This window comes from Schistocerca gregaria, chromosome 4 (assembly GCF_023897955.1).
Source record: "Schistocerca gregaria isolate iqSchGreg1 chromosome 4, iqSchGreg1.2, whole genome shotgun sequence".
NCBI classification, from domain to species: domain Eukaryota; kingdom Metazoa; phylum Arthropoda; class Insecta; order Orthoptera; family Acrididae; genus Schistocerca; species Schistocerca gregaria.
In genome coordinates, this window is record NC_064923.1 from 304,069,741 (window position 1) to 304,085,870 (window position 16,130).

The 16,130-nt window shown below is 36.1% G+C and overlaps 1 protein-coding gene across 1 annotated transcript in view; it reads left to right on the top strand.

The window, feature by feature from the left end:
- The window catches only part of LOC126266703 (uncharacterized), a 348,549-nt gene that overhangs the window by 249,816 nt on the left and 82,603 nt on the right, over positions 1-16,130 (top strand). The window contains exon 26 of the mRNA XM_049971146.1: positions 11,886-11,950. Coding sequence (XP_049827103.1) covers positions 11,886-11,950 — 65 coding nt within the window. The remainder of the gene's footprint in view (positions 1-11,885; positions 11,951-16,130) is intronic.

Here is a 16,130-nt window from a genome sequence, read left to right on the forward strand (position 1 = left end):
TTCTTTGAGTGAGATGAATTTGTAATGCATATAAAACTCTATGTACCTAAATAGCTCTGTTTTTTCGTTTTGACATCTTGCATACATTGATTCAGTGTGTTTATGCTTTCTTGTATGCTTCTGTTGTTAGTGTAAATTCGAAACCTAATTTAAAGGCTCTTAAAGTTCCCAATTTTTAAATGTTTTACAGTGAAACTAAATTTCAGAACACTATTATCATGCATGTTTACATTAAAAAGACCAAAAGTTATTGAAATTCTGCCTACAGACAGTTTTAAATGGTCAACAATAATGTAGTCCATTATATACTTGTACACTATTGACAGTAACTCATTTGCTGTCTGATTTTGTCCTCTAACCTAATGTCACAACCGTTTTGACCTTAAACAGCAGTACCGTACAAAAGCTGGTTTGGTCACTAATCAAAAAGTCATGCTTCAAAAATATAATGACTTCATTGCTCTTAATATGACGCGTTTTGGACTAAGAGCAACATGTCATACATAGATATAAAATTTACAAGATGAGTCTGTAACAGTCATAAGCAGACTTTAATCTTGTAGTTATACTTTCTCTTATGCATTATGCAAAAGCATGTAATATCAGCCTCAGTCTTTGAATATTCACCTGTGTGTAATTGAGACCAAATACAGAAAACTAACACATGAATACATAGTTAAAACTGCATGCACAATGTAGTAGGAGGCTGACAGAGAGAATGTGTGATGAATCTGTGTGTGTGTGTGTGTGTGTGTGTGTGTGTGTATTGTTATTATTATTATTATTATTATCATTATTATTTTACAGTAAAGGTCAAAACAGTGCTCCAGCAGTTCTTATTTTCAGACATAGTTCTCATGACATGAACAATAAAGTATATTGAACAGTAAGAAAAGCTCTGGACTTTCATATGTCCTTGACAAATACAGAAAATAGCCTAACTTTACAGGTAAAGGATAAGTAATAACAGAGGGTCTAAAAACATGCACAGTGACTGAAACCTGAACTGCCATAAATCTCTTTTTCTTAACCTGTCACAGTAAGTGAAGACAACAGAGAATGTTGTGTGAAATGATATTTGGAATTGCTGTTCATCTTGATCCCAAATTGAGAGAGATCCTCTACGATAATAATAATAATAATAATAATAATAATAATAATAATAAACGAAATTCCAACTGTGAGGTTCAGTCTGTAAGTGGGTGGACTAATATTTAATTGAAAGAGCTTCGATTCTTTCAGAATATGAAAAACTAGGAAAAAGTTGGATTTGTAAGTAGTGTGGTAATCAAAGAAACATGCTAAAGCAAAATCGACAGTGAAAATACATAATCGATAAGACCAGAAGTAAGACGAACAGCAACAATAGAGCAGAAAACGTGAAAATGAAGAAAGATTTGACTTATAAAATAAACAATACAAAGATAAGAAGAATAAAGAATTCGGAAAAAATATCAGAAAACTATTTTTTAAGATATGCAATACTTTATTGTCTCATGAGACAATATTCAGCTGCTCAGACAATTTTTAGTCGATAACTGACCATTTTACTTGAACGTTGCAGAACTGTAGCTCACAGGGTATAGAAATAAGTATCATGAAAACAAAGTTAATGCTACAATTGTCAGTGTAAGAATTTTTATTTCCTTTCTATGTGGTACGCATGAATAGAAGTTTGAGTACAGTTTATTGTTCTTGTAAATATTGAGTCTGATATACAAAAAAATATAAGCAGCAGAGATTTTTTTATATGGATCATTGACTGTAGCGTTTTTATAATGATAAATATAAGAACAAGTTAAGTTTAATTCTAGTTTGTCACTAGATAAGATTATGAGGATTCCATGGTTGTATTCTGTGCTATAAAACAGCTACCGACCACTAGCTTGATGACACTTTTCATAACACATTTAATATTTTCTGTCATTATTAGTTTCAAACATTTATTTCATCATCAGATGGCTGGATTGTATTTAGGGGGCAAACTGTTCATCAGCATTTGAATGCTTGGTGTACTGGCTTTCAAAATATTCAATAGCTAATTAACAGTCCCTCTATACAAACATGCTCAATATTTCTCATATAGTATATACCTTTACTTATCATCTTGTATTATATGACAATTCTAAACTTCGCACAAGAGTTGAAAAGTTGCAGATAAGGTATTTGGAAGTACCCATTCCCAGTAAATACTAGAATTTCTCTCTACAACTCGATGTAAATGGCAAAAGTGCTTTTTCGTTCTGTCTAAATCATTAGAAAAATTTGTTTCATATCTTGATGCAAGGAAATGATTGTATATTACAATGTATACCTCTTTCCCATCATGCACCTTCCACTTAAGGAAGCTGTAAGCCAATCATTTCTGATCTTCCTTACAGTATCTTCTGTTCCATGTGAGTTTCTGTTTGCATGCTTTTACACTGCCTGAATGCAACCACTATCATTGTCTCTAAGATTACAGGTCACCTAGTATCATATTTTGTTATGGTTATTTTGTCCCTCACCCACTCTCTTCTGTATAGGCCTCCTGTCTTGTTTCGTATTTTCCCTGTTGTTAAATTTCTCTACTGTTGTAATTTTTGTGATTTGTCATTGTCTGTGTGACCAGTATTTGAAGTGAAATCTATACTAATGCTTTCATTCTAAATCTGGCCATCTTCATTTGTTGTTCTTGTCATCATTGTCTTCATTGTCATCGTCATCATCATAATCATCATCATCATCATCATCTGTATTTCAGTCTAATCTTTGCCTCTATCTTAACTTTCACTTCAAAATACCATCCAGCAGTATTATTGTCTCATGAGTTCCAACCCAACTTCTCATAATCTCTGTTGTTTATTTGTTCTCCAGTGAAAGAAGCCTATAAGCTCGAAAGGCAAGTTACTGGAACATGTATTGTACAAAAATGAGTACTTTTATCAAGTAAGCTGCCATTTCTGCTTTATTGGTGGATTCATATGCTTAATGTGTAAAGTTCTATACTGATTTTTTATCTTATTTGTTTATTTATCATTTTCTTAATTTTTAAAGTGAGATACATCTAAAGCTAAGCTCATTTAGTGTCCTGTAATTTTTAAAGTTCCCTGTGAGTCCATACTTTACTTTGCAAATTGCATAAAGATGAAAGCTTGAATCATTTCATGTTCTGTTTCAGCAGGAGGATTTTCAGTATACATTCTTCCTCATAAAAACTGGCCACTGCAGAGGCTAACTCAGAATCGTTCATTTAAGGTGCAAGTAAAGCTGTCTGTCCTTCAGAATTCTGAGTCAGGCCACCTGCACAGTCTGGTAACACTGTAGGATGTGGAAGTTTCTGGAGGATGTGTTGCCTTCTATTCAAGCTATTACAGTGCCATATATGTTTACAGTCAATTGGGAAACATCATATGGTGTAGACACAAGGTTGCTAGTTCGACTCCACCCCTTCATTTATCTTTTAATCCGCATTTGGCTATCTGCTAAACTTATGGAACTTCAGAGATAATTTACACCACTTTCAAATCTACCATAACAGCAAAATGTCCAGAAACATTTCCATGGAAGAGCACATGGCTGCATCGAGATCAGAAAAATTTATGGGCTAGAGTTTTCTTGCACTACAGCAGCCACCTACAACAGGCTGCCTGAAGCTAGGCATCACCACCAGGTACATGCGGCATCATGCACATAGAGCACATTTCTGCTCACATTGATAAGGATAAAATTGTTTGTTATTGTAGTTAAATTTTCCACATGAAATAACTTCAATAAACTAACACTGTGCAGTTACACAACAAGTGCAGGTTCTATGAGTATATTTGTCAATTATCATTTTCTTATTGGTAGTCATGGTATGTGTCTTAAAGTTACTTATTGGATTTTGCATATTTGCAACTTATGAGTTTTGTTTAAGTGTTATAAGGTAGTCACAAATGGAAAAAGGGTTAACATTGCCAACACATTGTTCGCTTTGATTTTAAGGCACTGGAGATAGTCTGTAACATTTGTATCATGTGTGAGGCGAGAACTATTAGGCAAACAACATCAACAAAGAATTTTCGTATGTCAGAAAAGATGGTCCTGGCATGAATGATTTTCATCATTCAGGAAGTCTCGGTAACAGACATACATGATGAACTGTGACCATTTAATCTTTGTGTGACTTTTGTATTCAATAGCTAAAGTTCAGAAGTTAGATGTACAGATGTTCTAACTGAAAGCAAGAAAAAGCAAAAGGATGACTATTACTGCACGTTTGCATCATTAAGCATTCTGGTGCAGTATTGTTACTGATGACAGGTTATGTTGCCTTTAGGTTAACTTCTTAAGAAGAAATAAATGGCTGAGCCCTAACAAGAGGCAAACACTTGAGCAAAGGGCAGTGTGAACAGGGAATATTTTGCATCTAATGGCACAAAAAGGCTGCCGTGCACTATAAACTCCTCCCATGTGTGTTATTTGTTGCAGCTGGTATTTGTTGGCAACAACTGAGACACTTTCTGGTCGCAGTGTAAGAAAAATTATCTACGATACTGCATCAAGTTTTGTTTCTACGTGTTTATGCACTCTGCTGATTTCAAAAACAAATTTATCCAGGTGTTTGGGGAATCATCCCTCATGCTCTTATTGTTCTGATCTTGTGGCCTAGAATGTTTATCCTTCACACTCCTTATTGAACAACTGGATGAAATTGCACTTTGGACCAGCCTTGACGAAGTCTTTAATGCAGAACCTTTAGGTTTCTAGTGGTGGGTTCAAAATGGCTCTAAGCACTATGGGACTTAACATCTGAGGTCATCAGTCCCCTGGACTTAGAACTACTTAAACCTAACTAATCTAAGGGCATCACACACATCCATGCCCAAGGCAGTATTCGAACCTGCAACATGGTTCTGGACTGAAGTGCCTAGAACCGCTCGGCCGCAGCAGCCGGCTACAGGTGCGGAATTGGTAAGCTAACTTAGCATTGTCAGACTGTTTCAGGCAATCTGAAAGAATATATTTTTGATTATTAATTTCTCTCTTATATTTATGTTGTCTTCATTAACTAATGAAACAGTTATATTAAAATACACACTTCTTACTTAATACAAATGACTTACAACTTGCCACTATAACCTTATGACAAAATCTATTTTAACAAAGCGAAGTATCTATAACTTGAGCATGCCTAGATTGGCATGAATTAGTAAGAAGATATCAATTTTGGACTTAAAAACAGTCTGTCTGTGCATTCCATCCTATGTCATACTCAAATAGTATTGAAATGGGGAATTTCATCATTAAAATAGTGTGTTGACTAAAACAAAAAATTACGTTGGCAGAAGCAGAAAAACATTACCAAGTTTTCAGTATCACACATTTCTTGCCATTCCACAATGTGGTACTGGAATTAGTGGGAAAACTTGTGATGGAGAAGTTTTCTTAAGATTTCCTAGTTGGTTCATGACCTGGCTCTCTGTTGCTCTGTTGGAAAAATCTGGCCTGCACCAAGATTGGAATTGAGATCTAACATGGCCTTCACTTTGGAACAGAACTCCATTACATCAGAGCTAGCGAAAAACTGCTACATTCACCTGTACTTTATTGCCCCAGTGATGGCTAGATCAAACCAGTTGCAATGCAAAGAACAAAATTAGTTGCAGTTTCCGTGTGGAACAATCTTCTTGGGGTCAAAACCAAAAATTAATAATCTGATGTCAAACCACGACAGTCACCCAAAATATTCATTGGAAATGACAAGAAAGTGTCAAGCTAATTTAGCAGCGTAATTCTGTTTCTTCCAGGAAGTAATTTGACTATCACAGAATTTTCAAACATGTTGAGGGTTGTTGCCAAGTTCCTGTTACACTACCAACAACGGGAATGTTTCTACAGCCGATGAGCTCCTTCAGTGCCCCAAAGGAATGGTGACCAATGGTAGGAATACCAGCAGTTTAAGCCAGTGGGTTTCATTTCCATTTCGGTAACTAGGTTTAGGGGCTAATGCATACTTACTAACAATTCATGGATGCTCCAACTGCAAACAAAAAACTATAAATCAGTAACTGTCACAATTCTTTTTCATTTTCTGTGTGAGTCATACTGAAAACTGAAAAGCCCGTCTACCAGATGTGACTCACAATTTAGGGTCATCTCTGTTGTCTATACTGTAAATATTTTAGGTGGGGAAATACATCTTTTGATAATTGAGACTTCACAAAATGTTTCTAAGATCACTGTCATTGGCGCCACCCTCAAAACAGAAGAACGCAAATGAAAAAAACAACACAACATTGATTGCAGAATGTGTACTTCCACTAAAAGACTTTGCAAGCTATGATTAACAAAGTAGGAAATCAAGAACGTCTACTGTGCGAGGAAACCATATCCAGTGACTGAAAAACCTGTGAAGAAAATGAAACTGGTGAATGCATGCAGATGAGGTTCAATTCCAGCTTCTGCTAACATAAAAGGAGGAGCAGTTGTTATCAGAATATGAAACAACAAACACAAAACACGGACAGTAATGTCAAGAGTGAGTCATCTGTAAGAAAAACTATAATTCAATCTGCAAAACTAGAAGTATCATAATGATTACAGTATAACTGCTGCCAATGCTTTACCAATAAAAGTGAAAGTGCCTAATTGAAGAGCTATTCAACTTGCATTATGCTAAAGACGGAGAGAACCCTAAATAACAGTACGTTCACAAAGCTGAAACACTGATGGTTTCCTACGAACGATACCTCTGGCCTACCACAACATTCATGTGAGAATTTTTGAGGTGTGATATGACTGCATAAATCGGTGGACTGTTTGAGAATTTGTATAGACTATGCATAAACTGCTGATTCATCATTCATAACTACCACTACTTTTAACAGTGGTCATTGCTAGCTGGATTATAGCACATATATGCACCAGAGAGTGACACTTGTTTATTCAAATAACTGTTGCTCAGTATATTTCAGATCACTGGAAGTAGGATTTCAGCAAGTTGATAACTTAACTTACTGTAACATATAGAACCTGTGTGGTAATGATTGTCATTTCATTTGCGCTGTAGATGGTAAAATTTTTTGTGCAATTATCTCCAGAGTGAATTTAATTCCCCCAACAATGAACAACTCTGTTGTCATTTTTTGCATCATTGGCAGCTCATGAATTGGGGACTATTGCAGTTAACTCGGATTATTCATAGTGATGACAAATACAAGAGATGTAATTTCAAATTGGTCTTGAGATTTATTTTACAAACAGCAGTGCATGGTTTAACTGTAGAGTTAGCAATGTTTAACCTGTCATACTTAATTTACAGAATGGTATGAATAAAAAACTATTGTTGTTGTGGTCTTCAATCTGAAGGCTAGTTTGATGCAGCTCTCTATGCTACTCTATCCTGTGCAAGCCTCTTCTCTGTAAATTATTGCTGCAGTCCACATCTACATCTACATAGATAGTCTGCAAGCCACCGAACGATGTGTGGTGGAGGAAATTAACTGCGATTTGAGCTAGTAAAATTTCTCAAACAAGCATATTATGTTTTTTTCTAATGAACATTGTCAAAATATTTCTCTAAATCTACAAATGCTATGAACGTAGATTTGCCTATATTGTAAGATAAATTGTGGGTCAAGTATTGCCTTGTGTATTCTTGCAGTTCTCTGGAACCCAGACTGATCTTTCCCAAGGTCATCATCTACCAGTTTTTCCATTCTTCTGTAAAGAATTCGTATTAGTAGTTTGCAGCCATGACTTCTGAAACTGAAAGTTCAGTAATTTTCGCACCTACCACACCTGTCCCAGGAAAAGTTTTATAGTTCAAAATATGGCTCCAAAATCTGTCTTACCATTACAGAATCAATTTCAAACTTTCCTCTGTCTCCATGTTTCTTCTAGATTTACAGCCTTCTTTTACAATTCTTCAGTCAAATGTTTAAACCATTAGAAGTGCAAAAGTTGCACTAAAGCAAAAAGATAAAGTGTGAAACAAGCAGATTTTATGTGCAGTTTCTTGGTAATAAACACACAGCAGTTTTCATCATCACGTTCCCACATCAGAAATGTTGTAAAAGGCAGGGAGCTCTGTGTTTCCACCCATCAGTCAAGAACTAAATTAAAATCAAACTGCAAGCACTCTAGGAAATGTGTTGACAATCTCCCCTTCTCTGTTTGGTTAACCTCTTGTTACCTTTAATTCTCTCTGCTTATGTATGCTGCAAATAGAAAAACTAATTTGGAAGGTGCTTTTCACGTTTTTTTACAAACCACAAGCAAGAGTTATGTTGTGGTCATTGAGAGTAGATGATACTAACATATGTATGAACAAAATGGTGTGGGTACTCAGTGAATAAGTTGGTATTATGCTGTATAACTGCTTTAAATGACAATAGTGGTGGCACAAAAAGTGTAGCAGTGATTACTTGAGTAAAAGTAACTTGGTGGTGTCAAAACTTCTTACGAGCATCAACTCTGATTAAGCTCTACCTGTTTTCTCCTGGTCCTCATCTAACATCCACAGTGCACCTACCATGCTACACTGCCTCATGTTTCCTCCAAGAACAAGCAGGAAATGGAACCAAAAACTCCTAACACTTGAAGGGAATCATGTTGTGAATTGAACATAATCTATGGAGTGCACAATGTATTCCTTTTAAAGTGATGTCATCATTTTCTTGTTTTACAGGTAGAGAATGCAATGCAATGTCAAATGACAGTTATATCCACCACCAACATTAATGATTCCCCCACCATTGCCATTTAATGATTGCTTTGATATTCTTAATGCAACTAGTGCACTGATGTTATCAATAATAATAAGATAAAAGCTTATGTCTACGAGAGCAAAGTTTTGCTATAGCCCTGAGCTGTATAGCTTCTGGCAAGTATACATTTGACTGTAACAAGACATTCTAGAGCTTCTACAGGTTGACAAATGAATAAGTAAACACCTACATATTAATTCTGTAATGATGCAAACTGTTGAGTGTTAATTTCTGAGAAATTGCAAATAAAACTTTCATAACATTGTACATTGTAGTGTGAGTAGAAAATTAAATTTAATTTGTCCTGTGTACCTGCATTATGTACTTATTCTGAAGTTAAGTCCAGCTCATACTTACAGACCATAGCTATAATTTTTCATGAAATAAGTGCTTTCTTTAAATACTACTACTCAACACAGTTTTCATCACACTTTATTTAAACTGTTTTAGTACTAATTTTGCACATCTAATAATTCTTTATGCACCTTGTGTCATAAATAATATTTTTATATATTATACAACAGGCCAAACATTGCTCACCATACAGTTAAATCATGCATCACTGTTTGCAAAGTACATCACAAGGTCAATCTGAAAATGATGTCTCTTGTATTTGTCATCACTGTGAATAACCTGACTTAACTAAAATAGTCCTCAATTAATGAGCTGCTAGTGATACAAAAATGACAACATAATTGTTCATTGTTGTGCTAATTCGCTTTGCTGATAACTTCATAACAAATTGTGCCATCCTTTATGCAACTGAAATGACAGTCACTACACAAGTTCTGTATGTTACAATAATTTGAATAAACAGGCTTTGCTCTCTGATAATATGCGTCATAATCGAGCTAAGAGTGACGCTGTAGCATTAGTTATATATCATGAATCAGCATCTTATGGATAGTCTATATGAATTCTAGAATAATCTAGCCGTTTATGCTCTGATACAACAACATGATAATTCTCATATGAATGTCGTGATAAGCTAGATATGTCGTTTGTATGAAACCATCAATAACTAAATAGCACTGACTGTGAAGAACTGCTTAGAAAATTAGCACCATGCTCAGCTTGGAGAAACTATTGGTATTTTGAGTTCTCTCTGTCTTAAGCGTACTGCACACTGGAAAATTATTCGGCATGGGAGTTTTTCACTTGTATTGACAAGGCATGAGCAGCAGTTATATTGCAATCATTATATGTAGATGATACTTGTCGTTCTTTCTTTATTTGTAGACTGAGTTATAGTTTTGCTTAAGGATGATTTATTCTAGATATTACAGTCTGCGTCTTAGGTTTGTGTCACACATTTCGATTACAAGTGCTTCTCCTTTCATGTTAGCAGAAACTGGAATTGAACATCCGCTGGTTTCATTTTTCTTCACAGCTTTTTGAGCTCCCCTTTTTTGATATTTGGTTTTGGTTTACATGTATTTGATTTTGAACTTTGTTATTCATAGCTTATGAAGTCTTTCTTTGGAAGTTCACCTTTTGCAATCAATGCTGTGTTTTCTTTTCATTTATGTTCCTCTGTTTTGAGGGTACTGTCAGTGACAGCTATCTTAAATCTATAATTATCAACAGATGTTACCTCATAATATTTACAGTGTAACTACTGTAGATGATCCTTAAACCTGAATACCATCTAGGGAATGAACTTTTCAGTTTTCAGTATGCTGAAGACCAGAATCAAAAAGAATTGTGACAATTGTGACAATTGTTGATTCATGATGTTTAGTTTGCATTTGGTGCATCTGAGTATCCCTAAACCTAGTTGCAGAAATGGAACTAAAGCTCATAGGCTTCAGCTTTTGGTATTCCATCTCTGTGGCTGCATATTTGAGATGCAAACTCCACTTATTTCTGAGCTAACTGATGAAAATGTCGGCTATAGAAACGTTCTCTCTGCTGAAAGTATAACTGGAACTTGGAAACAATACAGAATGTTTGTCAACAGTTTGATAATCCAGTTACTTCCTGGAAGGCACAGATTCATTGTGCTAAATTCAATTTATATGTTGCTAATCCCATCTTCTATGCTACTATTTGTTTGTTGTAGTGACTACTGAGACAATAAGGGAGAGACAAATGCCACAACTCCTTGCTAGCTCTGAGGTAACGGGGCCGTGTTCTAAAGTGAAGGTTGCATTGTCTCTCCATTCCAATCTCACCAGAGGCCAAGTGTTTAACTGTTCTGTGCAGAGCTACAAGCAGCCAGATTAAACATCAATAAATAAATGTTAAGAATACTTCTCCATCATAAAGCTTCTTGCTTATTCAAATATCCGTTTGTGTAAGGACAGAAAAATTATGATATTGCACACGTTATAGTACCTCTTTCTGCTTCTGCCATCATAATTTTTAGTTTTTGTGAATACACTATTTTATTTGTGAAATTCCACTGAAAAGACAGCATGTAAACACAGACCATTTCAAAGTCCAAAGTGCGTAATTTCTCACTAATTTGTGCTGACACAGATACTGTGTTTTATTAAAATAGGTGGTGTTGACCCAGTTCACTGAAGTTATTTCACATGGAGAATCTAACTACAATAAAAAACAGTTTTATGCTTACCAATGCAAGGGCAGGAAACATCCTTGGTATGCCATGCTGCAGTCAGCTAATGGCGGCCAGTTGTGGCATGGCCACTCTAGGGCAAGAAAATGCTTGAGCATAAACTATTCTCATGTGGATGCAGCCATGAACTCTACTGTGGAAATGTTTCTCGAAGTTTTTACTATTAATGGTGGGTTAGTAATTGATGCAAGTTATTGTTGAGGTTTCATCAGACTGATACCTTTAGCGGACAGACAGAACTAGCTTTAAAAAAGAAAGGAAGAAAAAGATTCAAACTTGCAACCTTGTTGGTACATTATGCCTATTTACCACTAGACCACAAGCAGAAACAGCATGGAACCAGCTCGAGCAGTTGACAAGACTCCATCCAGAAACTTCTGTATTATGCAGTGCTGCCAGATTGTGCAAATGGCAGGAATTATAATTCTGAAGAGCAACTGGTTTTATTGATGCCTTAAGTGAATGACTCAGACATGGTGTCCTTCACGGCTGGCTGGCAACCAGTTTTTATGTCTAATACAGTACTACTTTAAATTGTTACATTTTTATGTGTTATTTTTCTTGTTCCATAGGCTGTAAGTCAAAAGTTGGTACCCAAAATGGAAACAAGTTGAAGGACATCAGTCATCTCCAAAAGGTAAGAGCTCATATTGCAGATATAATAGCTTTAATGAGTAGTTCTCCGTATCTGAACTTGAATGATACTTCTATGAGGCATTTCATGGAACAAGCTTCAGGAGATAAAGGCATAGAATCTGTCGAGTTCAAACTAATACACACAAGGAAATGTGCTTACCCATTTAGTTAATTGTGATAGCTATAAACACAACAAACAAATGAATTTCTAATGTTTCAATGCATGCTAATTTGTTTTTGTTGTTATGGTCATCAGTAAAAAGACTGGTTTGTTGCAACTCTCCTCTCTAATCTATCCTGTGCAAGCCTCCAAATTTCTACATAACTGTTGTAATATACATCCATTGGAACCTGCGTACTGTAGTCAAAATTTATTCTTTGTATACAGTGTTTACCTCCATTCCTCCCACCCATCTACCCACTTTCCTCCTTTACTAGAATTATTATTCAATGACATTCAAGGTATGTCTAAGAACCAGTCACTTATTTTAGTCAAGTGGTGCAATAAGTTGCTTTTGTCCCCATTTCATTTCAATGCTCCATGCTAATTACCCGACATACAAGTCTTAATCTTCAGCATTCCCCTGTTGCACCAGATTTCAAAATCTTCTGTTCTCTTCTTGCCTGAACTGTCTTATCGTCTTTGTTTCATCCAGACAAATACCATAAGAAAAACTTCCAAACAGTTAAATTTATATTTGATGTTAGCAGCTTTGTCTTTTTCAGAAATGCTTGTCTTGCTATTGCTAGTCTACATTTTATACTCTCTATACCGTAGCCATCATCAGTTTTTTACTCCCCCAAATGACATCATTTAGCTACTCGTTTCTGAAACCTCTTGCCTGTGCATTGCCTGATTTAATTCAACTATATCCCATTACCCTTGTTTTACTTTAGTTGCTCATCTTTTAACCTCTGTCTAGTGTGAGCAGCATGCCATGTTCCGTGCAGACATTGCTCACTTTGCTACTACCAGACAGTCAACAGTGTGTTTGTGTGGTCTTCATGTTCCAAAATTTCCCTCTGACATTCTGAATGACTCATCTGATGTTGAATAAGTCTGTGAAGATTTGTTTTGAAAACAGTGTAACCAGAAGATGTTCACTGGACAAATGTACATTAATACAGCTGTGTTAGGTGTTATCTGATATCTCATAAACACAAGATGGTCAAGATTATTTCCTTTGGTGTCTCGTCAGAATTACAGTGTCATCAAACATCTTGAAAGTTTTTATTTCTTCTCCCTGAAATTTAATACCCTTTGCAAAAGTCTCCTTGGTTTCCTCTCCTGTTTGCTCAGTGTGCAGATTGAACAACATTGAAGACAGACTACAACTCTGTCTCACTCCCTTCCCTTTCATGTCCTTCGACTCACAACTGGAGTCAGATTGCTGTACAAGTTGTAAATAACCTTTTGTGCCATATATTTTATCCCTAGTTTCTTCAGAATTTCCAAGAGAATATTCCAATCAACGTTAGCAGAGGATTTCTCTACAAATGCTATTAATATCAGTGTTGCCTCATGTGTGCCTACATTTCTCCAAAACTGAAACTGATCTTCCCCAAAGTCAGCTTTTGCCGGTTTTTCCGTTCTTCCATAAATAATTTGTGCCCATATTCAGTAACAATGACTTATTAAACTGGTGATTCAATAATCTTCACACCTGCATTCTTAGGAATTAGAATGATTAGATTCTTCTTTAAGTCTGAGGGTATTTCACCTATCTTATATATCTTGCATGCCAGATGGAATAGTTTTGTCATGTCTGGCTCTACCAAGTGACGTGTCAGATTCTTCATGTAGTATCGTGTCCTCCATGTCATCTTCATCTATTTCCTCTACCCTTTCTATAATATTATCGCCAAATTTGTTTCCCTTGTATAGCCTTTTTATATGTTCCTGCCAGCTTTCTACCTTCTGTTACTTGCATAGCACTGATTTGCTATCTGAGCTCTCTTATACATACAAGTGTGACTGTTACACAACAAATAATTTAAAATGTTTCACTGTGCTAAATGCTATGTTACCAAACCCTCAGTAATTGCTTTAATCAATTTCATAAGGCAGTTTTGGCATGACACAACTGCTTTTCGGTTTGCAACCTATCAAAAGGGAGGTGTTGAGGGTCTTTCACATATACTTTTACATTGCCTCACACCGTCCTAGTTGGAACCAGCAGATTCAGATAGTTTCAGCAAACAATAGCTTACCTTCAGCATTTGTCAATATTGTTTTAAACGACACTGTAATGGTGCAGTAACTAAAGCTCTCTTTTTTTATTTCATCTTTCTTGCTGCATGTTTTTACTTGTAAGAATGAGCGGTGAAACTTATTTTTTGACTTTAGTGGTACAGCCCCATACATCTCATTTGAGAAGCAATCCCATTTTTTGCTGTCTTGAAACATGTAATTCTACAGACTTTAGGGCTATATATATGCTCTGGTGTGTCTCTGTGAAGTTTCATGGGTGAGTTGAAGCTTACGCTTTAACTACTCTAGGCACTTTTCATATAAGAGGTGAAACTGAAGCCCTTCATCATCCTTTCCCAGCTTGTAAACCCTTCCTTCTCATCACTCTACAAATAGTGTTCTGCCATTCATGTTAATGTAAACACCTAAGGACACGAGACTTAATTTCTTCCTCAAAGAAAATATCTTCCCTTGCTCTATTAGTTTCCCTTTCAGTCTAGAACTGAAAAATGGTATCCATTTCACCCACTATTCAAGTCCCAAATTTATCTTTGCAAGAACTGAAAAATGGTATCCATCTCACCCACTATTCAAGGTACGAATTTATCTTTGCAAGCACCTGTTGATGTATTTGTGATGAAATTATTGGGAGATAGAGTATTCTGGAGTGAGTTTGTTTGCATTGCAAAGCAGTGTGTAGCAATCTGTGGTTCCATGTTTTAAATTTACGATGTCTTTTAAACGTAGTGCTATCTCTTTTACAGTTAAACATATTTGTAAAAATCTTACTCCTTGAGTATTAATAGTGCTTTGTGTAAAACGATTTTGAAGCAGTAACATCCTGCAGTTCATACAATTGGGTGATCCCAACTCCCTATGTTAACTGTAGAAAATCCAAGATTGAATGTAACAGTATTATAACAAGGATAGTTGCTACTCACCATATGTTCTTGGCAACGAACATAAATGTGGCAGGAAAAGAACCCCCTACCACCAAATATATTTGTTTTTACTGAGGTGGCTTTCTTGCACAGCACCCTACGGCCTCTTCGCAGGGTCAAATAGGTTTAGAGAAACTATGGTGTACAAGTGATGGCAATACAGATTAGTGGCAGTGTACAACAATTTAGTAATGCATATCTTAAGTGTGAAGAGAATGCTTGGCAGTGTAGTTCAAAGTTCACGTGCACTGACTTATCTATGAACAGTTTTCTAGTCCTGAATCACTGATAAAATTGATAGAATGTCCTGTTTGGTTCTTCTTGGCAGCAGTGGTAGATACGTGCTGATGCTCTTTTTAGGCACAGTGTTGATACTGTTGAACTAACTTGACTGAGGGGAGCCATGTGTCCACTTACACCTGTCTTTGGCAGAAGAATATCAGCTTGGAAAACTGTTTGAGTAATGTATGGCAGAAGCATAATATAGTTTGTGTTGTGTGTGCCCTCTCTGATGTCTTACCTCAACTATGTAGCACCTCCCTGGGGGCTGGCCTTGCTATGTGGTGCCCTTAGGGTGTATGCCCTCCCCCCTGGTACGAAGAAGCTGTTGAAGCTTGTTTCATGCTTCACCTCGCTTGCTGATGTGTGAATTATGGCAGGTGCACTCCCCTTGGTATTTGCCCCCCTCACTCGAGGAAATTCGTGCCCAAAATCTGCTTCACCTTGTCACCATCTATATCTTCAACTGTTAAACAATTATTAACTTTGAAAAACATTGTTCTCCTCTGCTGTGTATGCTTGTCTATGATGCACATATGGCACATATGCACATATAGCATTTTTCCGCTGGTGATTTTGTATCATATGGAGTGGCTCTGTCATGTGAAAGAAAATTAACAGTGTACTGCTGTTTTAGCTTTGTCATATGAGATAAGAATGTCCTTACAAATTTATCTGTGAGTCCATTTGAATGAGCGCAGTTTTGAAATGTGACATGTCATTTCATTCACGGAATTGTTGAAACTACTGTGATGAAAACTACGGACTGT